A 27,928-nucleotide genomic window follows, 5' to 3' on the forward strand; every position below is an offset into this window, starting at 1 on the left:
TCAGAATTGCCCATGAAGCACCGCCAGCCTGTTGGCAGTGCTTCCATGGCCCTCTGCCCTGGCGGTTTCAAACCGCCAGGGTCAGAATGAGGGCCAGAATGTGAAAACCACTTTGATACTTCAGGTCCCAACAAATGCTTGTGGCTTCCACATACAGATGGAAAAACATAGGGATTCATAGTAAACATGAATTGACAGAGACAGACAAGAAAAACAACAAAGAAACGAAAAAAAAAGATTTTAAAAAAAGTGAGAGGACGCATACCGATTCAAAGGGAAGAGCAAATAAAAATAACAAAGAAAGAATGAAGGGATGAAAAAAATAGTGAAAGAATGAATGCCTGGTGAAGAAAAAAAAGAGGAACTAAACAAAGAAAGAAATAACCAAGTTTTTGCGAGTTTGAAAGAGGAGGTAGCAAGAGGAAGAGGGAAATAAAAAAGGGAGAGGAGTAGAAATAAACAGTTCAAAGAAAGAGGAAATAATGTAATGTGTGGATTTTAAGAGCTGGAAAGAGAAAAGTGGGAGAGAAAGAAAACATTGAGAGTAAACAGAGGAAAGCAAAGAACGGAGTGAGATAGGGGAAACAGACCCTTCCAAATAAACATGACAGCTAAAAATAGATTTAATTGTCTCTCCCACGTCCTCAAACAGAAGTCATTGTGTGGAACAGCAGGAGAAACTGCAGAAAAGCAGGAGATGCATTAGCAGAGTTGTAGGTGAACCCCAATACAGCAGTATTGGGATACTTCAGATCAGGATTGGGGGTATATACAGAGCTGTATCCCAGCCCAGTGCTAGAACAGCAGAAAGGCAGTGGGTGAGGAATAAGAAACGGAGTGCTGTGTAATTCCTGGTATTGGAATAATGGGGTGCTGCAGGTTAGGGTTGAGGTGCACAGACAGAGTTGTATGTGGGCTGCAGTACTGGAATAGTAACGGGCACACAAGGTCAGAAGTGAGGTATGTTAATGTAACTATGTGTTGAACCTAGTATTGGTGTGACGTGTTTCTGAGTGTAAACCTGGAAGTGCCCTGGTGAAGCTGAGTGTGGGACCCAGTATGGTAGTGTCATTGTCTCTGAGCCACAGAAGCGATGAGTCTTGAAGGGCATGTGTGAGCCTTAGTACAGAAAATAAATGTTCACTGAATGTTAGAAATGATGGATTCTGAGGGAGCTGTGGTGGTTCCCATAAACAGTGGTGTTGGATGTTAGACTTGAGGTGCACTGGCAGAGCTGTGTTTTGCCCTTTTGAGTCCAGTATTGGCTTGGCAGTGGGACTGACCATAAGTATTGAGCTGCTGTGATGCAACTGTATGTGAGCAGGGTCCCAGTTTGAGAAAGGAAGTGACCTTGCTGGGGTACAACTGATGTGCACTGATGGAGCTGCGCCTGTGGTCGTAGTACTGGAACAGCAGAGTGAACTGACTGTAGGAACTGAGCTGCTCTGGCAGATGGCGTGTGTAAGGTTTTGGCAATGGCGTGACTGAGGGGCTTGGAGTGCGTGAACTGAGGTGCACCGATCAAGCTGCACCCAACGTCCAAGTACTGGAACAGCAGTGTGTACTGACTGTAAGAACTGAGGTGCTCTGGCAAACAGGTTGTGTGGGATTCTGGTAGGGACACGGCTGAGGGGCTTGGAGTGTGTGAACTGAGATGCATCGATGGAGCTGTGCAGGAGGTCCCAGTACTGGAGCAGCAGTGTGTACTGACTGTAAGAACTGAGGTGCTCTGGCAGACAGCATGTGTGGGGTTCCTGGCACTGGCATGGCTGAGGGCTTGGAGTGTCTGAACTGCATACACTGATGGAGCTGGGCCCGAGGTCCTAGTCCTGGAGCAGCTGAGTGTACTGACTGCAAGAAGTGAGGTGTTCTGGCAGACAGCATGTGTGGGGTTCCTGGCCCTGGCACAGTTGAGGGCTTGGAGCGTGTGAAATGTGATGCACTGATGGAGCTGTGCCCGAGGTCCCATTACTGGAACAACAGACTGTACTGACTGCAAGAACTGAGGGGATCAGGCAGACAGCGTGTGTGAGGTTCCTGCCACTGGCACTGCTGAGAACTTGGAGTATGTGAAATGCGGTGCACTGATGGAGTTAAGCCTGAGATCCCAGTACTGGAGCAGCAGAGTGTACTGACTGCGAGAAGTGAGGTATTCTGGCAAACAGTGAGTGTGGGGTTCCTGGCATTGGCACGGCAGAGGACTTGGAGTATGTGAACTGTGGTGCACTGATGGAGCTGTGCCCGAGGTCCCAGTACTGGAGCAGCAGAGTGCACTGACTGTTAGAACTGAGGTGCTCTAGCAAACAGCTTGTGTAGGGTTCCTGGCACTGGCATGGCTGAGGGCTTGGAGGACGTGAACTGCGGTGCACTGATGGAGCTGCATCCAAGGTCCCAGTACTGGAGCAGCAAAGTGTACTGACTGCAAGAACTGAGGTGCTCTGGCAGACAGAGCGTTTGGGGTTGCTGGCACTGGCACTGCTGAGAGCTTGGAGTGTGTGAACTGTGGTGCATAGGTGCTGCACCTGGGATCCCAGTACTGGAGCAGCAGAGTGTACTAACTGCGAGAATTGAGGTACTCTGGCAGACAGCACATGTGTGGATCCTGGCACTGGCACAGCTGAGGACTTGGAGTGTGTGCACTGATGGAGCTGCTCCAGAGGTCCCAGTATTGGAGCAGCCGAGTGTTCTGACTGCAAGAACTGAGGTTCTCTTGCAGACAGGGTGTGTGGGGTTCCTGACCCTGGCACGGCTGAGGGCTTGGAGTGTATGAACTGCTGTGCACTGATGGAGCTGCACCCGAGGTCCCAGTATTGGAGCAGCAGAGTGTACTGACTGCAAGAACTGGGGTGCTCTGGTAGACAGCTTCTGTGGGCTTACTGGCACGGCTGAGGGCTTGGAGTGTGTGAACTGTGGTGCACTGATGGAGCTGCGTCTGAGGTCCCAGTACTGGAGCAGAGGAGCGTACTGACTGCGAGAATTGAGGTGCTCTGGCAGACAGTGTGTGTGGGGTTGCTGGCACTGGCACAGCTGAGAGATTGGAGTGTGTGAACCGTGATGCACTGATGGAGCTGCACCCAAGGTCCCAGAACTGGAACAGCAGAATGTACTGACTGTGGGAACTGGGGTGCTCTGGAAGACAGCATGTCTGGGGTTCCTGGAATGGGGACGGCTGAGGGCTTGGAGTGTGTGAACTCCGGTGCACTGATGGAGCTGTGCCTGAGGTCCCAGTACTGGAGCAGCAGAGTGTACTGTCTGCAAGAACTGAGGTGCTCTCGCAGACAGCATGTGTGGGGTTTCTGGCACTGGCACGGCTGAGGGCTTGGAGTGTGTGAAGTGTGGTGCACTGATGGAGATGCACCTGTGGTCCCAGGTCTGGAGCAGCAGAGTGAATTGACTGCGTGAACTGAGGAGTTCAGGCAGACAAGATGTGTGGGGTTCATGGCACTGGCACAGCTGAGGGCTTGGAGTGTGTGAACTGGGGTGCACTGATGGAGCTGCGCCCGACATCCCAGTACTGGGGCAGCAGAGTGTACTGATTGGGAGAACTGAGGTGCTCTGGCAAACAGTGTGTGTAGGGTTCCTGGCACTGGCATGGCTGAGGGCTTGGAGTGTGTGAACTGTGGTGCACTAATGGAGCTGCATCGGAGGTCCCAGTACTGGAAATCAGAGTGGACCGACTGCTAGAACTGAGGTCCTCTGGCAGAGAGCGTATGTGGTTCCTGGCAGTGGCATGGCAGAGGACTAAGAGTGTGTGAACTGCAGTGCACTGATGGAGTTGTGCCTCAGGTCCAGGTACTGGGCAGTAGAGTGTACTGACTGAGAGAACCGAGGTGCTCTGGAAGACAGTATGTGTGGGGTTCCTGGCACTGGCACGGCTGAGGGCGTGGAGCGTGTGAACTGGGGTGCAGTGATAGAGCTGTGCCCGAGGTCCAAGTAATGGAGCAGAAGAATGTACTGACTGCAGGAACTGAACTGCTCTGGCAGACAGTGTGTGTGGGGTTCCTGGCAGTGGCATGGCTGAGGGCTTGGAATGTGTGAACTGCAGTGCCCTGATGGAGCTGCACCTGAGGTCCCAGTACTGGAGCAGTTGAGCACACTGGCTGCGAGACCTGAGGTGCTCTGGCAGACAGTGTGTGTGGGGTTGCTGGCACGACTAAGAGCTTGGAGTGCATGAACTGCAGTGCACTGATGGAGCTGCACCTGAGGTCCCAGAACTAGAGCAGGAGAATGTACTGACTGTGAGAACTGAGGTGCTCTGGCAGACAGTATGTGTGGGGTTCCTGGCACTGGCACAGCTGAGGGCTTGGAGTGTGTGAACTGGGGTGCAGTGATACAGCTGCGCCCGATGTCCCAGTAATGGAGCAGCAGAATGTACTCACTGCAAGAACTGAACTGCTCTGGCAGACAGCGTGTGTGGGGTTCCTGGCACTGGTGTGGCTGAAGGCTTGGAGTGTGTGAACTGCGGTTCCCTGGTGGAGATGCACCTAAGGTCTCAGTTCTGGAGCAGCGGAGCGTACTGGCTGCGAGAGCTGAGGTTCTCTGGCAGACAGTGTGTGTGGGGTTGCTGGCAGTGGCATGGCTGAGAGCTTGGAGTGCATGAACTGCGGTGCACTGGTGGAGCTGCATCTGAAGTCCAATTACTGGAGCAGCAGAATGTACTGACTGCGAGAACTGAGATGCTCTGGCAGACAGCATGTGTGGGGTTCCTGGCACTGGCACGGCTGAGGGCTTGGAGTGTGTGAACGGCTGTGCACGGATGGAGCTGCGCCCAACGTCCCAGAACTGGAACTGCAGAATGTACTCACTGCAAGAACTGAACTGCTCTGGCAGACAGCATGTGTGGGGTTCCTGGCACTGGCACGGCTGAGGGCTTGGAGTGTATGAACTGCGGTTCCCTGATGGAGCTGCGCCTGAGGTCCCAGTACTGCAGCAGCAGAGTGTACTTACTGCGAGCACTGAGGTGCTCTAGGAGACAGCGTGTGAGGGGTTGCTGGCACTGGCATGGCTGAGAGCTTGGGGTGTGTGAACTGTGGTGCACTGATGGAGCTGAGCCGAGGTCCCAGAACTGGAGCAGCACAATGTACTGACTGCAAGAACTGAGGTGCTCCCGCAGATAGCGTGTGTGCATTTCTGGCACGGGCACAGCTGATTGGCTTGGATTGTATTAACTGAGGTGCACCAATGGTGCTGAGCCTGAGGTCCCAGTACTGGAGCAGCAGTGTGTACTGACTATAAGAACTGAGGTACTCTTGCAGACAGTGTGTGTGGGGTTCCTGGCACTGGCACGGCTGAAGGATTGGAGTGTGTGAACTGCGGTGCATGGATGGAGCTGCAGCCGAGGTCCCAGTACTGGAGCAGCAGAGTGTACTGACTGTGAGAAATGAGGTGCTCTGGCAGACAGCATGTACTGTGGCTCCTGCACTGGCACAGATGAGGGCTTGGAGTGTGTGATCTTCGGTGCATTGATGGAGTCGCGCTTGAGGTTCCAGTACTGGAGCAGCAGAGTGTACTTACTGCGAGAACTGAGGTGCTCTGGTAGACAGTGTGTGTGGGGTTCCCTGCACTGGCACAGCTGAGGGCTTGGAGTGCGTGAACTGAGGTGCACTGATGGAGCTGTGAGTGGGATCCCAGTATGGAGCAGAAGTGGGTACTGTCTCTAAGTATTGCGGAGTAGAGCTGAGTGCCTAGGCTATAAGCAATTACAAGCGATCCTCCGCCCTTGCTCTCAGCACACAGGCAGGCACACTTGATAAAGAAAATCCAAGCCAAGGAAGGGTGGAAGCTAGGCAGCTAAGAGAGGGTTCAGAGTGCCCATAAAGACCAAATGTGACCAAGATAACAGCGTAATTTATAGTCTTCTTCACAGCTAAGCTCAGGGGAAGAATGCTCTGCAAACGAAAAGGGAAGCTTCCCTGGACAGGAGCAGGAAGCAAAGTTTAAAAAGTCCCCTACAGACCAGATAAGCATGACAAAGTGTAATTATACAGTAGTTGGTCCTAGCTCCCACACAAAAGAAGGCAGGACAAAGAGGCATGACTGCCCACTAGCAAACAAGGATTTTTAAATGAGACTGAAAGTAACAAATTAAATAGTTGGAAGTATACTTAAAAGTATACAAGAGGTCGTACGCTTAGGCTCGACTTAAAAAGTACTCTGGACTGAGAACTGACACCAACTGAACTTAAAATCTGCAAATAAAGGAAAGAGAGAACCATTGTTTTTCGTGGCAAATACCAAAAACTAGCACATAAAAAAAGCTCTAGACATGATCCTGTTCCCGCTTGGGTGCTAGTGTGAGGATACTATCATGGATCTGCTTTGCATGGGGTGTGGTTGGCAACACAGCTGACAGGAGCTATATCTGAGAGGTTCAGAAGACCCTTTTGTTATCCTGCATAATCCTGGGAAATGGGACGGCAATAGCTGGCAGAGTTTGGAGAAATTACTCTATAAAACAGGTCGTCATCGAATGTGTGTGTGAAATTGCGGCACTAAAGGGCAGTGGCTGCCAAGAAAGTAAGAAGAGATTGAACTCCTTATGTCAGACTCTGAATCAAAATGGCACTTTACCTGACTGTCAAGTGCAGAGTTGCTAGCCAGGACCTGGGCAGTGAGTGACACCGAGAGCAACAGCACCCCAGGTGATGAAAGAAAAGGTGATTCGGAGTGCTCCACCTCCAGGGTATAGAAAGCCAAAATGTCTAAGAAGAGCTGCCAAAAACCAACGCTGCACCTGGCTCTGGGAGGGGACTAGGTGATAGCGGACCAGTGAGATAGCCCTTAAGTTGTCCAGACTCTGGATTAAAAGTGTGCATGTAATGAGGAAGTGACATGCCTGCAGTCTGTGGCTGCCAGAGCTGCCTGCCCGACGGTGGACTCTACTGCAGGATTAAAACTGGTCCAACAAACACAGTTAGGCCTTGAAAGAGGCAGAGTCAGATGGGTTGGAACATTCACAGCGCTGAGAGCTCAGGCTGGAAAGACCCTTGATGACAGTGAACCTGGAAAATGGAGAGTAATAGTATGGTATAAGACTAAACAAAAAGTGGGGTAGACAGAGCAAGGATAAAGGAGAGCAGCAATGCAAGGAAGCCATCACTCGCAGTCCAGAGGCTGTGACTGCAATGTGAATGTTAGAAATGGGGTCTTTGGTTGGCAGTTAGGTACCCCCTGTCCAAGCAAGGACCCTCACTCTAGTCAGGGTAAAGTAGAAACACAGCTGGTTTACCTCCACTCACCCCCTTGGTAGTTTGGCATGAGCAGAAAGGCTTATCCCAGAGGCAATGTGTTAAGTATTTGTGCAAACACACAGTAATACAGTGAAAACACTACAATATGGACACCACACCAGTTTAGAAAAATAGGTAATATTTATCTAAATAAAAAAAGACCAAAACCACAAAAATCCAACATACACAAGTCAAGATATGAATGTTTTAAATAATAGAAGTGTTACTCCATAGAGAACAATGTAAACAATGATTTTACACAAAGTAACTTGTTTGCATCAAAAATAAAGCCACACGGGCAAGCGTGTATTGGAAAAGTCAGTGATGAATCAATCCCTTACTCGCAAGTGAGGCCGCGCATCGTTTCTTCTCCAGTCCGGTAGACAATGCATCGGTTTTCTCCCTTGCAAGAGAGCGATGTATCGATTTCTGGACGGGGTACCTTGGAGCCGCGCAGGTTCACGATAAATTTGATGCCCAGCAAGCATGCATGAGAAATCCAGCAGCATGGTGTTAGAAAACCGCGCTGCGTGAGGTTTGCATCGTATCAGCAGCCGCAAGAGGGTGTTGTGTTGTTTCTCCAGCTGCGATGAGTGAATTTCCCAGCCACGATGCAGGTGGGTGTCGGTTTCAGCCCAAAAGCGGGTGGCTCGTCATTTTTCAGCCACTTTGCAGGTGGTGTATCGAAAATTTCCATGCACGGTGTTCTGTACGTGGATTTCAGTCCTTGTTCTGCCAGCTTCACCTTTCAAGGGCCCAGGGACGGGATGGGGCACCACTTGGCAGGGCAGGAGTCTCAGCAGAGAGTCCAGGTGCTGGCAGAGGAAGTCTTTGATGGCCCTGACACTTCAAAACAGGAGGCAAGCTCATCCAAGCCATTGGAGATTCTTCTCAAGCAGGAATGCACAACAAAATCTAGTTTTTTTTCCCTTTCACAGGCAGTAGCAGCAACTGCAGGATAGCCCAACAAAGCACAGTCACAGGCAAGGGCAGTACTTCTCCTTAGCTCTTCAGGACTTCTCCTTGGCAGAGGTTTCCCTTGGTTTCAGAAGTGATCTAAAGTATGGGGATTTGGGTCCACTACATATACCCCTTTGTGCCTTTGAAGTAGGCAAACTTCAAAGGAAACTATTTGTTGTTCACAAGACGCTGCCTTGCCCACGCCTGGTCCCAGACACACACCAGGGGGTTGGAGACTGCATTGTGTGAGGGCAGGCACCGCCCATTCAGGTGTAAATGACCACTCCTCCTTCCACTCCAGCTCAGATGGCTCATCCGTATATACAGGCTTCACCCCAGCTCCCTTTGTGTCACTGTCTACAGGAGATTCACAAACGGCCCAACTGTCAGTCTGACCCAGACAGGGAATCCATAAACAGGCAGAGTCACAGAATGGTTTAAGCAAGAAAATGCCCACTTTCTAAAAGTCGTATTTTCAAACTAACAATCTAACAACCAACTTCACTAACTGATGTCTTTTAAATTGTGAGTTCAGAGACCCTAAACTCCACATTTCTATCTGCTCTCAAAGGGAAACTTCACTTTAAGGATATTTAAAGGCAACCCCCATGTTAACCTATGAGAGATATAGGCCTTGCAACAGCGAAAACTGAATTTAGCAGTATTTCACTGTTAAGACATGTAAAACACATGCGTACATGTCCCTCCTTTAACAGAAACTGCACCCCGCTCATGGGATCTCTGGGGCCTACCTTAGGGGTGCCTTACATGTATAAAAAGGGAAGGTTTAAGCCTTGCAAGTGGGTACACTTGCCTAGCCGAATTGGCAGTTTAGAACTGCACACACAGACACTGCAGTGGCAGGTCTGAGCCATGCTTACAGGGCTACTAATGTGGGTGGTACAACCAGTCCTGCAAGCCCACTAGTAGCATTTGACTTACAGGCCCTGGGCACCTCTAGTGCACTTTACTAGGGACTTACTAGTAAATCAAATATGCCAATCATGGAAAAGCCAATTATACATACCCTTTACACAGGAGCACTTGCACATTACCACTGGTCAGGAGTGATAAAGTGCCCAGAGTACCAAAAACAGAGTCCAGCACACAGTCAAAACATGGGAAGCAGACACAAAAAAGACAGGGGAGAGCACACCAAGGATGCAGGGTCTAAAAGTAAGCAACCACAAAGAATAAGGTAGCAAAAGATGCCCTTTTCTCACTGGGTACTGCCCCTGCCCTAGACAGACAGTATCAAAGATACTGGACAGAAAAGCCTCACCCACATCATTGTAGAATGCTTTATCACTGGCTATTTTGTCCCACCTTCAGAGGTTATTACCACCAAGGTAGTCTCACCCGCTCAATGAGGGAGCTCAAAATAAATGGTACTGGTTAAGTGAGGGAAGCAGAATATTCAGTTAAAACTACCTTAGTGTTAAGCCAAATGAATTACCTTTATTTTGATGGTATACCAAGAAGAGCTAAAAAAAAGTAGTTTGGTGTGTATATAGATATCGTCTCAGCCATCATTTCTACTAACATGTTTCAGACCCTTGGATAATTCAATAAAGGTCTCGGACCTTCATCATAATAAAAAAGTGGTCTCAGATCCTCATCAGAGTCAAAAAAGGATACATGAACAGTCTATACACTCATTGGAGGAGGACCTCTCCTTTAGTCACATACTTTGAAAGAGAACGGATATTCACAATTGCTTTCTGCCCTTCACCAATACCAGATAGTTAACAGATTTGGCATCTGTCTCTTACATTGAATATTTATACTGGCCTACGCCTATGGCTAGTATACTCAACCCACCATTCAAATCCAATATTATAAGAAAGGCCCAGCTCCATACTGTTACAATGCCTATATAATTTTTCAGTTGTCTGATTCACCTCTATATGCTTAGGTCTCTTTTTCATGCTGGCTTACCATAAATAGATACCAAACACATTTGTCTACAGTGGTGTATTCTCAAATAGCCACTGGTTTTCTCCATTTGTCAAACAATCAGCAGCACATACACTCATTCTGCCAAGCAGTCTCTCAAGGTTCAGACATACTGCCTTACATTCAATAGCACAGCAGTGGGTGAAATCAATTGTGAGTCTCATGTTTACCATGTGTTCACATTTACTACTTGCTCTTCTTTTGTCTACACATTAATGCACAATTTAGTTGAAAAATACCAATTGGTAACATATTGCCCACACTGGGAAGTAACCAGTACATCATTACTCCAAGGTTGACCATTGCACTTGAAAGACACTAATCACAGAAAATGCACAAAATTCCTCAAATAAAACCGCATACAAAGTGCCTCACTGCCAGTTATACAAACATGGTCACAACTCTCATGTTGCCAAATTTGGTTAGGGATTCAATCCTCCCACTTTTATACTACCTCATCTCACTTCATCAAGAAGCTGGACCCATTTTTCCACTTGCTTCTTCCTCCATGAGCTACATCCCATTGCCTATCATTTTCATGTGGTGTTTATAAAGCCCATGGTGACTGTTTGATTAGTTGCTCCAGTTGCACTAGGGAAAGCATAAAGTCATCCGCCAAAATGCACAATGATATGTCTGTGCAAGACTTACGGGAAGTTTAGTTCAGTGTTGTGCTCATATCATTGTATGGATGCGCAACGGGAAACATCCTTTATTACGACGTCTTATTAACGAAGTCATGGTTAACGAAAGCACAACAACGCTTTTTTTAACCACGACTCCGTTATTTTGTGCCTTAACTACGTATATTCTGAACTACAAACATGTGTGGTTAAGGTACAAAGAAGGGAGTTGGCGAAGGAGGACGACGCAGGTGACAAGGGGTCGACTAAGGTAAGTGGGGGGTTTTAGGTTTTGGGGAGGGGGTGGGGGGTCAGGGGGTTGGGGGGTGAGGTTGGGGGGGTGGGGCGTTTTTGGTTTTGGGGAGGGGGTGGGGGTCAGGGGGTTTTAGGTTTTGGGGCGGGGTTGGGGGGGTGGGGAGTTTTTGGTTTTGGGGAGGGGTGGGGGTCAGGGGGTTTTAGGTTTTGGGGTGGGGTGAGGGATGTAGGGTCAATGGTGCCTATTAGTAATGCTTTTATCAGGAATGCCTTTACAACAAAAATCGTTGTTAAGGCATTCGTGGTAAAATCATTAGCCGCTCCGTGTTTCACAGTGCAGGTGGCAACCCACCTGCACTTTTAAGGGAGATTAGTGATCCCCTTGCCAGCGGGTGCAGTGAGTGACTACACCCAGCTGCAAGATAATATCAGGGGGGTCCGTGGGACCTCCTTTCCCCCCTCCAGTGGGCTGCCATCAGGGAGTACACTGACAATGCACCTCCTGACAGCTTCTTTGCATCTCTACCTGCGTCTATAATACGGCACAGGTGCAGAGGCAAAGGGATTCCCCATTTGCATGGGGCTACACAGGCATACATTGTTGGCAGTGTTATGTTAAACCGTGCAACAAAGAATAGCTTTAGGTCACCATTTTGGGGTAGGGGTCTAGCCTTTATGAGAGCTGGCTACAAAAACGGGGGTGCTGCGCAGACACGCAGCAGATGTACACAGTGGGTGCATCACTGGTATGCCATAGGCATGCTAAAGGCAAGCCTGCCTGAACCCGTTCATGCCTTAACTGCACCAGGGGCCAGGACCTCTGGTCTTTTCAGGTCAGTTTCTATCATATACACTAAACATGATTTACTGGGCCTACATCCTACCCTGCCTAGAGCTTGCTGTGAATCTCTTAACGTTGGTAACATGATTTCTAGATGCAGACACTGGAGTTTCGTGCTTCCGACCCTTATCCCACTGGCAACTAGGACAAGCCCTGTGTCACGATCTTACCACTCTTTTAAATTTGTGTCCCTTAATTGTAGATCCTTGGCAAAACACAAAGTTGAAATGCATGACTGTCTTGAGGAACATATGCCGGATGCAGTTTTTCTTACCGAGACTTGGCTCCAAGTGTACTGCAAGCCATTCTTCAAGGCTATACTATTGTTAGGCAAGACAGTCAGTCACTGAGATTGGTTGGGGGGTAATTGGCATAATTTTTAAAAGAGATCTCCATTGCTCCCTCTCTGAACTCTCTATCGAGAGGTGTGAAGCTTCCTTTTATCCTGTCTCTCTCAAAAAGCCTTGCTATATGTGGAGCTCTCATCTATTGTCCCCTTCGTCCAGGTTTCTGCCATATTAGCTGACACATTGTCCCCTCTAGCTTCCTCTATGTTGCTGGTGCTAGGTGATTTTAACATTCACTTAGATGATAACACTTGCACGGTGGTCAAAGCCTTAAATGGTGTATCTGGAGAGTCTGCAACGTCTCTGAATAGTGCTTACCCTTATACACAAGTTGGGGCATATCCTCTGTCCTGTGTTCACCAACATGGCACATATTGTAACTTGGCCACCTATTCCATTGGACTGGTCAAATAACCTAGCCATTCCTATAAATTTACTCCACAATAAGATAAAAGTGAATTCTGTTCCTGCCCCCACTTAGGCTTGTAAATGGTCCAAAGTGACCCCCTGAGAGACCAAATCAAGTATTGAAAAATCACAGTCCAATTCCGGCCCACTGTGCTGAAGAAGCCAGCTCACAACTGGATAGTTGGCTCAGAGAAGCACTAGACCAGATCGCCCCCCTGGCTAAACAAGTCACACACAGACAAAAAAAAAACCTTAGCAGGATGGCCCAATTATAAACTTTCTGCCCTCACAAAGAAATGCAAGAGGTTGGAGTGTCTCTGGCGCAGAAACCATGACCCATGTTGCAGGGACGATTATAAAATGGCACTGAAAGCATATCACCTGCTTATCAATCAATCCCGCAGAGGCTACTAGTCTCAGAAAATTAAAGCCACAAAAAACTCCTCCCATGAAATCTTCCAATTCTACCCAATCCAATTTATGGAATACCTTCCTAATGCACCGCTATCAAACCTGGCGCTCCAAACAATTTAATTTACACTTCTATTTCGGAGCAGGGCTGCAAGATAATTCAACTTTTGTAAGTAAATTAATGAATCTCTCCCTGTCCTCCGGTCATGTTCCCCAACAAAGGAAACATGGTATTGTGGTCCCCCTCTTAAAAAAAAGCATTATTTGACCCATCCAAACCTGAAAACTATTGGCCTATATCGTTGCACCCTCTCTTTTCTATGACAGGAGAAAAACATGCAAATAGGCAGCTCTCCAGTTTTCTGGAGAACAATGAGCTAATGCACAGGACCCAATCAGGCTTCTGCCCCTCTTACAACACTGAGTCCACCTAACTGCTAGCCTCTAAGTGTGTGCAGTGCATTATAGATGAGGGTGACACTGTGCCAATTCTTATGCTTAACCTCAGTGCTGAGTTTCATACAATATCCCAGAACATCCTGGTCAAGAGGCTTGGAACTATGGCATTGCATTAGCAACAGGCACTGCTTTGGCTCACATCATTCCTGCAGGGATGCACTTTCAGGTCCCATAAAAGCCATTTCGCTTGACTGTACATTTCCTACAGCAAAGGAGTGCCACAGGCCTCCTCACTGAGTCCAACCCTTTTTAATGTCTATGTCCGCGGAGGTCATTGAGCAATATGGTTTCACCATTATTTGATACCACAATGACATGCAACTTGTCATCACCATATCTAAAAACAGCAAGCTCATTGCCTCTTCCCCCAACTCTTGCCTGTCAGAGGTCACTATCTGGAGGGACCTTAACTGCTTGAAGCTGAATAGCAGGAAGACAGAGTTTGATACTGGAAAAGCATCTCAACATCTGGTCCAACACATGGTGGCCTGATAGCCTTGGTCCCCACCCACCTCCCAAAACACCTACAAGGCCCTTAACAACATCTGACTGGCCTACCTGAATCATCACATCTTTTTCCATAACACCGTCAGACCCCTCCGATCTGCCCAGCAGGCACTAGCCACCATTCCACGCATCCGGAAAACCACCGCCAGAGGAAGATCTTTTACCTACCTCACAGCCAAGAGCTGGACAACCTACCCACGCACCTCAGACAAAGCTCATCACTCACCATCTTCAGGAAGAACCTTAAGACATGGTTCTACGAATGAGGCCCAGACCCGCCACCAGCACCTTGAGACCCTCACTGGTGAGTAGTTGCGCTTTATAAAAACTGATTGATTGAGGTGAAAAATGTGGGCATCTGGTTTGATGAAAAACTCTCCTTCAATGCTCAGAATAATGCCCTTGCAGGTAAATGTATTGTGATGCTGAGATCCCTGAAGAAAATGTTTAATCTCTTACCTGATTCGACCTAAAAACCTGTAGTCCAGGCACTGGCCATGTCCAGGCTGTACTACTGTAATGTCCTCTATTTGGGTGTACCTCAGTCCTATTGGAACAGGCTTCAACTGGTCCAGAACACGGCTGCTTGGGCACTGGTCAGACTTGCACTGGAAATTGCGCCAGCTGCCAGTGAAGCAAAGTTACATTTAAAGCGCTCTGCTATTGCTACAAGGCTCTCGCTTTTCAAGTCCCCGCTTATCTGCAATCAATGATTACCCGTTATGTTCCTACTAAGAACTTAAGATCGGCCAAAGTAAAACAGGCCATCATTCCCAAATTTAAAAGAGCCAGAATTGGAGGCAGCACCCTCAGTCATCTTACACCAAAAATCTGGCACTCTCTCCTGACTGTGATCGGGCTAGCTTCCTCTGAAACTCTTTTCAGGAAAAAAATGAAAATCTGGCTCTTCAGATCTGGTTTTCTCTCATAAAGTACTATCCCAGCACTGGGTCACTTCGCAAGACGTAGCTATGCGCTTTATCAGACGCATTATTATTTTTTGTATCTGAGCACCCTCTCAATCGGTTTGACATTCGTCTTTTGTAACCCCAGACAAGCTGGGGCCAGGGCAGGGAGGAAGGGGATGCTTAACACCTCAGGGGGGTGGAAACCTCTAGAAGCTTCCTCTACTTTAAAGTAGGCACCAAAACTGCTGGTTGCTCTGCAAGAAGGATGCCACTCTGCTTCCCTGCTGTCTGGTGCTTTGCTGCCTGAGTGAAGGACTGTGAAGGACTGGACCTGCTTCCCGAACCAAGAACTTTTATAGTGACTCCAAAGACTAGTGGGCTGGCCTCCTGACTATAGCCTCAGGGACAGAAGTCTCCAACCACCTTGAACCCAGCATCTGGACTCAGCCTGCTGTGAGTCCTGCCTTTCCATGTGGTGCCACCACAGGCCTGGAGCCTTGGAATTGGGCCTGAAGGACTCTCCCAGCGCATCTGTGGTCCCTGCATACCCGGAACATCGGAGCCACAGCAAAATGCATCGGCAACCAGAAACTCTACATCGGAGCTGCAGCACAATGCATCACCTCTCTAGATTCTGCATCAGAACTCCTGTGTGATTTGTCTATAGTGCAGACTTTGCATCACCACCTGCAGCCTCCCAGCAACCACTGCTCCCTGACACATCCCTCACGCAGGCCTTCGCATCGCAGGACCCTCATCAACTGTATCCTCGATTATGATGCAGGACTCTGCATTGCAAGCCCCACATCTTCTCTGTCACTAGCTGGTGCACGACACATCTCAGCACAGGCCTTTGCATTGCAAGCCTTTCGTCAACTGTATCCTCAGCAACAAAGCAGGACTCCACATTGCAAGCATTGCATCTCCTAGGAATTGCCGCTGTGCAACAGATCCTCTGCAACTAAGATTTAAGTTACTCTTGTTCAGACGGCCTAACTGTGTCCCTGCAGCTGGCCCATGCTACATCAGCCGGAACTTGTGACTTTGTCCCAGTCCAGTGCTACCAGATAACCACAGCCGGTGCTTTGTGCTTTTTAGCGCTATTTTCACTTACATTTTAAAATGTATATTTCTTGTTCTACTAATCAGTTTTGGTTATTTTGAACTTAAATTATTTATTAAATGTTACTCTGTTTTTCTAACTCATATTGAATTTTTCTTGTGTTGTGTTTTCACTTTATTATTGCTCGAATTGCTGCATTAATACTTTACACATGACATACCTCTTAGTTAAGTCTAACAGCTCTGTACCACGCTATCAGGGGGTTCAGCACAGATTAGTTTAGGGTTTGCTTGTGACTTTAGCCTAACAAAGAGTTATGGTTGCTGCTTGAGAACGATTTTGCCCTTCCCACACTCAACCAGTAACCCCATTCTCACAGTAGAGTAATGCATAACCTAGAATTGTGGAATTCACACACAAAAAATTGATGCACACCAATTTATGCACCTTACTAGACAAGTTCACGTATAAATCGTACAAACAAAGTTTGTTCCAAGAGGGGGACAATTCAAGCAGGATTCCACTGTGGTTGTTGGAAGGAAAGACACAATGAAATCCCCTACAATGCATGGCCAATGAAAATGGGAAAATGCAATACACTCAGGTAACAATAAAGTGATTGAAAGATACTTGCAGGCGATACACCTGGAAACTTTTGACCCACAGGCAGTGAGACAATTTCTTGTCTTTCCCAGGAATGGAGGAACCAGCTAGATGGCCTGCTTATTAGTGAATTACTTCTGGTTTCCTGGAAAGACATGAAGAAAAGGAAAAACTTCGGATTGGATGGTCTCTCGCACAAGTTTTATTGGGCAACCTCTATGGCTCTGTTAGATAAGCTATTGGAGGTTTTGAAAGAAACTGAGAAAGGGGTGGCTCCTGGATAGTATATGGGAAGCAGTAGATGGGGAAGGACCCTAAAAACTTTAAATCTTACAGACTGCTCTCTATGGTGTTGGTGGACAAGTTCCTCATTACTGCCACAGTGAGGAGGATTTTAGGAGTCCCAGGTTACAACACTATGCATAATTTGAAACGAGCAGCATATGAGTTTCCACCTAGAAAACATTAAAATGTGGGAAACAGTAATATCAATAGATAAGAGTTCATATTTCAAGTCCAAGAAAAACATATTTTCTGCCAGAGCATTATCAGTTGGATCAGGCTGTTGTGTACTATATGTCAAGAATGAATGAAAACTGACAAGATAGTATTCAAAAAGTGGATCTTGGGGTGAGGCATTCAACAAGACCGCCTTTTATCCTCCTTACATTTCACTCTGAAATCAAAGTTGGTGGCACATATGGTGCATGCTCGGATGGCACTCTGGGGAATACAACAAGGGACTAGTGTGTACTGTAATATTTGGTGACTCAATATACATACAACACAAGGTGCATAGAGGAGGTCCACCTTAATCGATTCCCGAAGTCTAGAGTATACTAGAAGAATATGATTCAATATTGGGACTACTTACACATTGGAACAGAGATTTCCCCACCCCCAGAGTGAATAGGATGTTCTCTTCTTTGGGTCTTAAGGGAGTTATGGCACAATAGAATTTTGTCTAAGTTGTCCCTTAACATGATAGAAACAGTTACACAAAAAAAATGTTTTTACTCCTGAGGTGCTTATATGTCTTCAAGAACATGTGTGGTACCATGTAAGCTATTCCAGGAACTGTATGGCCTACTAATGTAGATGATAGCCTGCCATAGGGTGCAGTGAGAGCAGGCATGGACATGCCAGACTTGGGACATTATTACTTCACAGCCCTGCACTAGAGTGGCTGGCAGAAATCTCAGGTAGAGACAGCAGACCCTTTGAGGGGTGCCTTGAGAAAAAGATACTTGAATACCTTTTGCACAACAGGATGTCGGAGAAAAAAGGGACTCCCCACATGATTTAGTGGTGTCACAGATATGGGACTGGATGTCAAAGAGAGTGATAAAAAACGTTTAGCAAAACGGGCAACCTTATGGGGCCTATTTAGGTTCCAGGGACTGTACAGACAGGCTAAAGCTGCCCAGGTGGCTAGACCAGTGATGGAAATTAATTGGGCATATGTATGACTACGAGGAGCTTCACACATTTGAGAAGACAAGGAAACACGAGGGAGCCATAAAAGGGCAGTTCCTGCTATCTGCATGACTATCTATAATGGCCCCTGACATTAAGGAAAGATTCCCATCTGGACCTGCAAAACAAGCATGGTAGTTGAACCGCTGCTGCTGACACAGTGAGGGAGACCAATCTCTGTCCTGCACAGGGTATTGTAAAAGTGGCAAGCCAAGGAGAATTATCCATCAGGGAGAAAAGAGTAATGGACACGGATATGCATCTATAAGATGACGAATGGGCTAAGGTGATGAAATATACAAGGGAAATGTCTATAATCACTGGGTTCAGATGTATAAAATGTGAAGCTTACAAAATATCTACCTTATACCTACAGTTCTACATAACTTATACCCCACAATACCAGATAAATACCAGATAAATGTTGAGTAGTAGAGACTTACTGGGACAAAGTTGTGACTACATGTAAAACAGTGGGGAGCCTGGTTCAACTAAATGATAAATATTGAATTATAGGACTACATCGAAGCACAAGAAAAAACACAGTTACAATATCGTATGGCGGCCGTTAGGTCAGACTTCAGATCAACAATAGATAGCCAACGGTCCAAGTAGACCACTTCCTGAACTAAGGACTAAGGTCCTCAAGGAATGGTTGCTAGCTGAGGAAATTAGAAAGTGACTGGTGTGAACAGACTCAAAATTCGGAGAAGACTTCGATTGTATGGAGAATTGGAGATTGATCTTGAACTGGCATAATTGGATGGAGGACATGAATAGTGATGTCCTTGTGTGAAACAATTTAAACTTTTGCTGGCAAGGATTTTTTGGTCACCCCCGAGACTGGATCCTGCTGGTAAAATCTGTGTAAGAAATTGTATTGTCAGTTGTTATGGGGAGATTTCTGTAACCGCCCACAATTTGAATTGTGATAAAAAGAAATTTAAAGAAAACAATCTGCCATGTAGGTGGAAGTAACTTGACTGAAGTGTGATTGTGCCATTGGGAACCGTCCTGGCAGACTCATTTCCTTAAACATATGCTGTCCTCCTCATTTCCGGCCAGACTACAGTGAGGTATTAACAGACAGAAGCAAAAAGATACATTCATTATAAAATATGTAATTGGAAAAGTAACCAGGTGTGTCTAAAATCAAATAATAGATTCTCCATTTGGGTGACGGTGGATTTTAGATGTTTTTTAGGTCGAGCGCTAGCGTTCGGCCTGCTGTATACTAAAGTATACAATAGAGTGAGTTTCAGCGTTCTGATTTGTTAGTTGCAGTGTCCTTCAAAAATCCTTGCTTGCTAGTGGTCAGTTCTGCCTCTTTGTCCAGACTTTTTTCACTTTGGGAGCAGCACAAAGTACTGTGTAATTACGCCATGTCCTGTTTATCTCTTCTGTAAGGGACTTTTTTTGGCATTTGCCTGTTTCACCTCAACAGTGTGGGTGCTTGTTCAGCCCCTCCTCCCCACCTGCTCCCTCTGTAAACATAAACCAACAGCAGAGGGGGGCTTTTCAGGGCCAGCTCACCCTTGCTCTCTTCCTTTTGTTATTTTCAGTCTGTGTGGCAATAAAAGTCCAGTCAGTAATTTACAACGCTATGAGCTCTAACTCGAGCAAACACAAGACTATTGCATTCTAAATGCTTGTTTTCTTTTGACACTGGGCCTCGTGGAGCAGCAGGGGGCTGAACCAGACTTGTAGCTAAAGCACATACAGTATTTGCTGCATGTTTTATGCATGTCATGTCTCTGTGTTTTACTACTGTTTTGTTTTTACTGGGAGGGCACAGAGTAACTTTTATTCCGGGCTAGTTCTGGTGTCTCCTCGTGTTTTCTGAATGTTGTGTTTGTGTGCCTTTACAAATAAATATGCCTGACTGCGTTTACTTTAATATTTGTAAACCAAGTATGGTGCTTTTTATTTGGAAAACGGAATGTTTTAGTCAGCGTATGTCTCTGGTTTATATTTTGTTTTGGTTCTTAGGGAGAGAGCACGCTGAAACTTTTCATTAGCTTCCCCACATCTCTACTATGAATAGAACTTGTATCCAAGTCTCCAGTCGACAATGTTATGCAGCATGTTTTGCTTATGAATGCTGTGTTTGGGTGTATTTCAAAATATATGTGTTTGATGACATTTGCTTTCACATTTGTAAACCATGTACAGTCTTTACTTTTTCACAAACGTCCAGCCACTTAAATGCTTAGCTGTAAAAACATTTTTGCACATTTTCAGGAAGACTGGGATGGTGTTAAAAGACGGTTTGACAATATAAATGAGTTACATTGGTCTGTGAGGACGTTTTCATTACGGGTGGCCGCATTTCCCCATTCCCTACCTGCCCAGAACAAGCAATAAAATGAGCTGCAGATGAGGTATATCAGATTGACATTTAGGAATAACTTTAACTTCTGCTTCCTTTCAGTACATGCACAATTACTTCAGGACTGCATCGTTTTTTCAATAAATAAATGTGTTCACCTAACATCATTACATGCACATTATTGATCGCCTCCTATAATACTCAATACACACCGCAAAGTTTTCACAACGGATTTTAGGGCCAGATGTAGGTAGGCTTTTGCACCTCGCAAACGGCGAAAAACGCCGTTTGCGAGGTGCAAAAGCCCTCAAGCGATGCAGAAACACATTTTGCGAGTCGGAACCGACTCGCAAAATGTGTTTCCGACTTGCAAATAGGAAGGGGTGTTCCCTTCCTATTTGCGACTCGCACCGCGATTTAAGTTGATTTGTGACCGCGAAAGCGGTCGCAAATCAACTCGCAGTTACCATCCACTTGAAGTGGATGGTAACTCATTCGCAAAGGGGAAGGGGTCCCCACGGGACCCCTTCCCCTTTGTGAATGCTCACAAAATTATTTTTTCAGAGCAGGCAGTGGTCCTATGGACCACTGCCTACTCTGAAAAAAACCGAAACAAAAGGTTTCGGTATTTTTTTCTATTTGCAGCTCGTTTTCCTTTAAGGAAAACGGGCTGCAAAGAGAAAAAAAAAACTGCTTTATTTAAAAGCAGTCACGGAGATGGTGGTCTGCTGTCTCCAGCAGGCCACCATCCCCGTGAGTGCCTAGACTCGCTATGGGGTCGCAAACTGCGACCCACCTCAAAAATATTTATGAGGTGGGTCTTTGCAACCCCATAGCGAGTTGCAGAAGGTGTCTGAGACACCTTTCTGAATTCCAAATTGCGACTTGCAATTTGCGAGTCGCAGGGACTCGCAAATTGCAAATCGCAATTTGGAATCTTTCTACATCTGGCCCTTAGTCTCTTTTACAATTTTTTCTACTCTCAGCTGCTGCTGTGCAACTGTGGCTTTGCAAAACGGTAACACTTTGTTTGTTTTCAGTTTTTCCTTTGGGTGGGGGGTAAATGTTTACTGCTTTTCAAATTAATTTTCCTTCTGCCTACTTTGGTTACATTACATGCACACTTTATTCAAGGGGAAGCATTATTTTTAACTTCATTCACCAAAATGCATATTACATGCATTGTTGCAATTCTTGTGTCAAACACAAAGTCCCATCTTCAAGGCTAGATTTTGTTTGTGTTACCAATTTACCCATAAACGACAGATGCCATGAAACTACGTCTTGGCCCATGACAAGCTAACAATATAGTTAGTAACTCTTCTGTGTGCATTTTGTTGGAGCTTGAGCAGCACTTTTACTGCCTTTCTGTTGCTGGAACAATCCAAAGTGATGCAGAAGAGGGAAGGTACATGATTTTATAATATGTTACTTGATATTACTTTTCAGACGCACACAGAATGTTGTAGTGCTGCTCACTTGCATCGAGGCACTTGTCTGTCTGTGTGTTAAAATTCACTGTTATTTCTGTTTCTCTACAAATATCTGTACTTGATAGAGACATACTTTTTAGATCCAGCTTTTTGATTTTGCTAAACTTGTGTCTGAACATACAGAGGATATAAGAAGCCATCTTTATCTATGGGCCTATATTGTCATTCACATCACTCCACATAATTCCACTGCACACAATACCACATAATTCCACTACACACCATAAATACCCACTCCAAAACACATAAGTAAAAAACATTTACAGAGCCAATACCTCTAACTCTCAAAAACGTGAGACCTATTGCATTGCAAATGCTTGTGATTAATACCTTCGAAAGATTCTCCTAAAACCAATGCAGAAACTCAGTCTTACGCAAGACACTATGGGCCTCATTCTGACCTTGGCGGTCTTTTCGCGAGACCGCCGAGTTACCGCCGCGGTGAAGACCGCCGACCGCGGCGGTATGCCGCTGTGCGCATTCTGACCGCTGGGAGCGTTCCGCCGGAAAACCGCCAGCAGCCACACTGGCGGTCGGCGGGAAAGTGGAGACTGGTCAACCTCCACCGCCACGCCAGCAGAACACCGCCCACAGAATTACGACCCACATTTCTGTGTGGCGGTCTTCTGTTGGCGGTCTTCTGTTGGCGGTCACCTCCCCATGGCTCCTGTCACCTCCCGGAGGACCAACGCACAAGGTAAGTTGTTCGTCCGTGAGGGGAGGGGGTGGGGGGTGTTGTGTGATGTGTGCGTGCATGGGGGTGTGCGTGTGAGTGTGTAGAGGGGGTGTGTGAGTGCGTGCATGCGGGCGGGGAGTGCTGCTGTGCCTATGGGCAATGTGTGTAGTTCGGCGGGTGCGCATGTCGGCATGTATGTGTGCGGGTATGTGTCCCCGTTGTGTATGTGTGTGTGTAGGGGGTGTGTATATGTGCATGTTGGGGGTGTGTGCATGTCGGGGTGCGTGTATGTGCATGTCGGGGTGGGGTGGGGAGGGAGTTCATACCACCTCTGGGGGGTGGCAGGGGGGTGGAGGGTGTGGGGGGAGGACTCGGGGGGGCAGTGGGGGGTGGGGGAGACCCCTATCAGTGCCAGGGAAGGAATTCCCTGGCCCCGATAGTGCCTACCGCCATGGTTCGCATGGCGGGTCCCGAACGCCAGAAACCGCGGCGGTAAGCAGGGTCATGATACCGTTGGCGGTCTTGGGTCGACCGCCGGACCGGAGTGCGCAGACTCCAGCCCCTCGGTCATGACCGCCGTGGCTGTCGGAGTGGGGAAGTGGCGGTCGGTCGCGGCGGTGACCGCCGCGGTCAGAATGCCATTTTTAATACCGCCGGTCTGTTCGCGGTCCGACCGCCGCCTCTCCGCCGACCGCCAAGGTCAGAATGAGGGCCTATGGCTCTTATTACAAGTGGCCCAGTGTCTGGGCTGATATTTATTGGATGTGACAAAATCCGACCCTGCTGGATTGGAATTGTTTGGGTCCTAAATATAACTCACAATTAGGGGTTTGTCCCCAAATAAGAGGAATAACATGCAGATTGTCGTGCTTAGCGCACCAAAATCTGCATTTCCGATACTTAACAGGAACGTTTGACCTAATAAACTTCAGCAGCTTTGACATGCAGTTATCAGGGAAAACCTGCAGGAGTGTGGGGTTAGGTGCCAAGCTCCTAATTCTGAAATATAGCGCTTACCCGGCCCACTCATAATGAGGGCATGAGTAGAGCAGTGAGAGCAAGTAATCAAGAATATTGAAATGTGGTATTTTATTAACAACTACCGGTATATTTCTTTATAACCCACCAAGACAGTTCTGAATTGTGCTTTCTTTTTCAGGAAATGCTGAAGCTGTCCATTATTGACATGATTTTTACTGTGGCAAGCATTCTGTTGATTGATTTTTTCCGAGGTCTTTTTGTTCGCTACTTAAGCGACTGCTGGTGTTGGGATTTGGAGAGCAAATTTGTAAGTAGTGTTTTTATGTTAAAATGACGTTAGAACAATATTCACAAGTGTGTATCCAATCTATCACCACAGCTAGATGGTGTAAACATAACCTCCATTGAACTGATTGCACTGTAGTCCTGTTCCGTGTGATACTGATGGAAAACTGAACCAACTACATAGGAAAGGAAAGCAGAAAGTACTATAGGTTGTTAAAAAAAGCTAAGCGTACATTATCAGATGATGGTGGGATGCAACTTGAAAAATTATGCGTCAGACTTCGAGAGATAACACATAGATTATGGAAGGTTATATTTCACTTAATAAGTCTAAAGGGGACCCTTTAACGCTCGATTGCTATAGATGGCAGGCCGCTCATCCTACTTACCAGTCATTGCGCACGCGTGCACGCACACGCCTCAACATAATAACCCTTCAATATAAGGGAGTAGAAAAATGGCCGAGTTCACCTTAATTAGATAGAAAGTTTCAATCCAGAAGTTAAAGAGGTCTTACATGTTTGCTCCGCTATCAGAAGAGCTTAAAACAGGAGACAATGAAAAGTTTATCTAAAAAAGTGAATCATACTATAAAAACAGAGCAAACAAACAATGAAATCTGAAAATATTTCAAAATCACAGAACAAGATACATTTGACTTGACAATATATAATGGCTATAAAATCTTTGTGAGATATCATGAATGGCAAAACAGATTATCTTACTTACAGTTGTCTTAATTATGTTTTATTTCCGCCACAGAAATGTCACCTATTTTAACAAATATATTTTAGTAGATGTTCATCTTTGGAAATGGTATCTTGTATTATTCCTTATGGCACCTTTCATTACAGCCTGAATACGGAGAGTTCAAAATTGCAGAGAATGTGCTACATTTGGTCTACAATCAAGGAATGATCTGGTATGTAAAACTGTAACTAATCACACATTTCCAAGCTGATAGGTAGCTAAAAAAATCTATTATCAGAGCATGAAAACATCTGTAAATGGTAATGGATGTTAGATTGGCAAAGAATGTAAGCAAATCCCACCATCGTCTGAATTGCTTTTCAATTAGCATGTGAAAATGCATTGATAAAGCCAATAAGCCTGACCTTAGCAAGCTGTTGAGATGGTTACTTCGTTTATATTATTTTTTATGGCTAGCATACGCTACAAAAAGGAAAGAATACACAAAGGGAAAAAAAATCTTTGCATACAATTGTAAAAGAACACATGTTTACTTGGAAGCTGGTTTGTGTTCTTAGAACTGTTACTGAAATACTTTTTGGTTTTAATGCATTTCAAAGAAAATATGATATTTATTAGTGCAATGAAAATTTACTTTTGGCTTTGAAAAACTGAAGATACAGTTTAAACATTCAAGGACGACTGAAAAAGATAAAAATGGGGAAACAAACAAGTAAAATATTGCCCAACCTGCTAGAGCACTGAAAGCACTTAAGTGGAATTCTTCCAAGGCTGAATGACATGTCATTTGAAAAAATGTTATTGCTCGCAGTGAAAGAGGGTCAAAGACTGAAGTAGGCTGATCCATTGCCCCAACTGTATGTTGTGGTGGATGGAAGCTGAACAAACCAAAGGAAGAAGAAGACTGATCCAAAGCCCCTCTATATATGTATATTTTTTTGTGTGTGATTTATTTGATTACCTACAGCTGGCACGAGCTAAAGATGAGTTTATTCCAGAGCTGACAGTCTATACAGGGCATTTCCTCCAATAACTGCTAAATCTCATGTGGGTTTTTGAAAAATCACTACATTAACTTTATTATACTGAGTCCAAATTGAGATAGTTTTAGCACAATGTCATTTATGAGTAATATCCATTACTGTACTTTACATGTCTGTTCTACTATAACGTTTGTAAAGTTACAACTATGCTTGTTGTTTTAGGATGGGTGCCTTCTTTTCACCATGTCTCCCAGCCTGCAATGTTTTCAAATTAATTGGCCTCATGTATTTGAGAAGCTGGGCAGTGCTAACATGCAACGTCCCACACCAGCAGGTATTCCGAGCTTCGAGGTGAGTAAACACAAATACTGGCCAAGAAAGACGTTAAAAACAAAACGATAGTCCATTGGCTGTCATGTACTAACATTACAATTAATCCTCTGAGCACATGAGCAGCAACATATGTGAATACCGTTAACAAACGTCAATCACATACAGAGGTTATTTTATATGGAGAGGCTTGTTGTTTTTCTGGCTTTGAACAAGAAAGTTAAAATCAAATGTAACATAACCCAGAAACCGTATGCAATGGCCTCAAGTTATTTTTTATACATATCTGCAAATGAAACGCTTGGGAATCTCTCACAGCTTGACTGATTGACCAGATTTCCAACTGAACTCAGGCATCAAAAAACAACTACAAACCCATCTGACACACCAGCAGTAGCGGCACATCATTATGGGCTGAGGGGGTCCCACCCTGCCTCATCTTTTGTGCATATATGAATAGTGTCTGTTAAGCTGTGCAGAGGTCTTTCTTTCTGGTCAGGCAGACAGGCAAGGTACATGCTTGTGCCTGGATGCCTGTGCTGAACGTTGTCAGGTTAAAGATTTCATTGGCGTGGGGCCTGGCAAAGTGCAAGAAGGTCCTCCCCTTGTGATGATGGGTGGGGAGGACATTACAGATAGACTCAGATCTGGGCACTTCTGTTTTAAGTCCCTGTGACACTTGTCACAGATTGGGAGGGGTCAGCTATCTCACAGACCCATCCCACTCTGTGACAAGAAAGGGACTGCTGCCTCCACTGCCTGACCCATAACAATGTCAGCCAATGAGAGAAGGCGGCAGTCTCAATCCTCCAAGAACTATTGTGAATTCCCTTCCCCCATCGCCACTACCGTTGGGGCCAATACGTTTTTTTAAATGTTTGGTGCATGTGTGTATAGTGTATGAATGTATGTGTATTTGTACATGTATACTATGAATGGGTGTGTACGTGTGTATGTGCTTGTGAATGGTGGTTTTATGTGTGCACGCTTGTGAATGCATGCGTATAAGTGAGTATGCATGTATGTGAGTGAATATGAGAATGTGTGTGTGGCCCCCCATTCCCTGCTCAAATTACCAGCTGCTGCTGCTCATAAGTTGCCACTTCTGCTTTGTAGCTCGGCAATACACACCATGGGAATAAGAAATTTACCACAGCCATTCAGTGACCAAATAACATCCTCAGGTGAAGCAGCACATACCTCAGAGGGGTAGAGCATGTGTATTAGTGGGAAAAAAGCACAAAAACATACAGGGGTTTGAATGCTGGCGCTGCTGGTCCAATAATGAGCATGAGGGCATCAGTTTTATCACGAGGTGTTTGCAAGTTACATTTTGACTTGTTTTACAATAGTGCAATTCAAAAGTAAAAATAAAACTCTCCTTGTCCATGTTAGTTAAGCCTGGCCTTCACTGCCATGCAGGTTCACATAATAGGGAGGCAATAGACACAGAGGCCCTGTTTATGACTTCGGCAGACGGAAAAGCCCGTCTGCCAAAGTTCCGATGTGGAGGTTGCAGCTATTGGGAAACGGCCTACAGCATTGTTTCTGGCTCGTAATCGAGCCGGTGGCAATGCTGTAGTGCATTGGGTGCACAGCAGACAGTGAACATTGCGATGGAGCTGGCCGGGTGGCCTCTGCACTTCCCATGCCACGTGCATGGCTGTGCAGGCCCCCTGTTACACCTTGCACTCCAGCTCCATCAGCCTTTTCATGGCAGGGTTACGGCCATTAAACCCCTGGCGGAAAAGGGGGTCGTAATCCCCAAGGCAGTGCTGCTTGCATAGATGCCCTGGCGGATTAGGACAGCCGGCACTGCCAGACCATCGTGTAGATGAAAACTGCCTGTGCTGGTGGTCCGACCATAGCGCTACTGCCATGGTCATAATATGGCACGCGGACCACCACATTGGCGCCGGTCCGACCACCACCGTGACCTTGGCGGTCATTAGACTGCCAGGGTTGTAATGAGGCCCATAGTGTGGGCAAGGATCTTGCCCTTTGTTCAGAACGTGCTCACAGCTGGCCAAAGGCAATCTTGTCAGTAGGTGGCATGACCAAGTCATTGCCAAAGGATAATATGTAAACATGTAT

At 46.2% G+C, this 27,928-nt stretch overlaps 1 protein-coding gene across 1 annotated transcript in view; it reads left to right on the plus strand.

Moving 5' to 3' along the window:
• The window catches only part of TMC3 (transmembrane channel like 3), a 627,915-nt gene that overhangs the window by 474,991 nt on the left and 124,996 nt on the right, over nucleotides 1-27,928 (plus strand). Inside the window, exons 14-16 of the mRNA XM_069222582.1 lie at nucleotides 23,704-23,832; nucleotides 24,665-24,732; nucleotides 25,727-25,855. Coding sequence (XP_069078683.1) covers nucleotides 23,704-23,832; nucleotides 24,665-24,732; nucleotides 25,727-25,855 — 326 coding nt within the window. The remainder of the gene's footprint in view (nucleotides 1-23,703; nucleotides 23,833-24,664; nucleotides 24,733-25,726; nucleotides 25,856-27,928) is intronic.

Source organism: Pleurodeles waltl, chromosome 3_1 (assembly GCF_031143425.1).
Source record: "Pleurodeles waltl isolate 20211129_DDA chromosome 3_1, aPleWal1.hap1.20221129, whole genome shotgun sequence".
Taxonomy (NCBI): Eukaryota; Metazoa; Chordata; class Amphibia; order Caudata; family Salamandridae; genus Pleurodeles; species Pleurodeles waltl.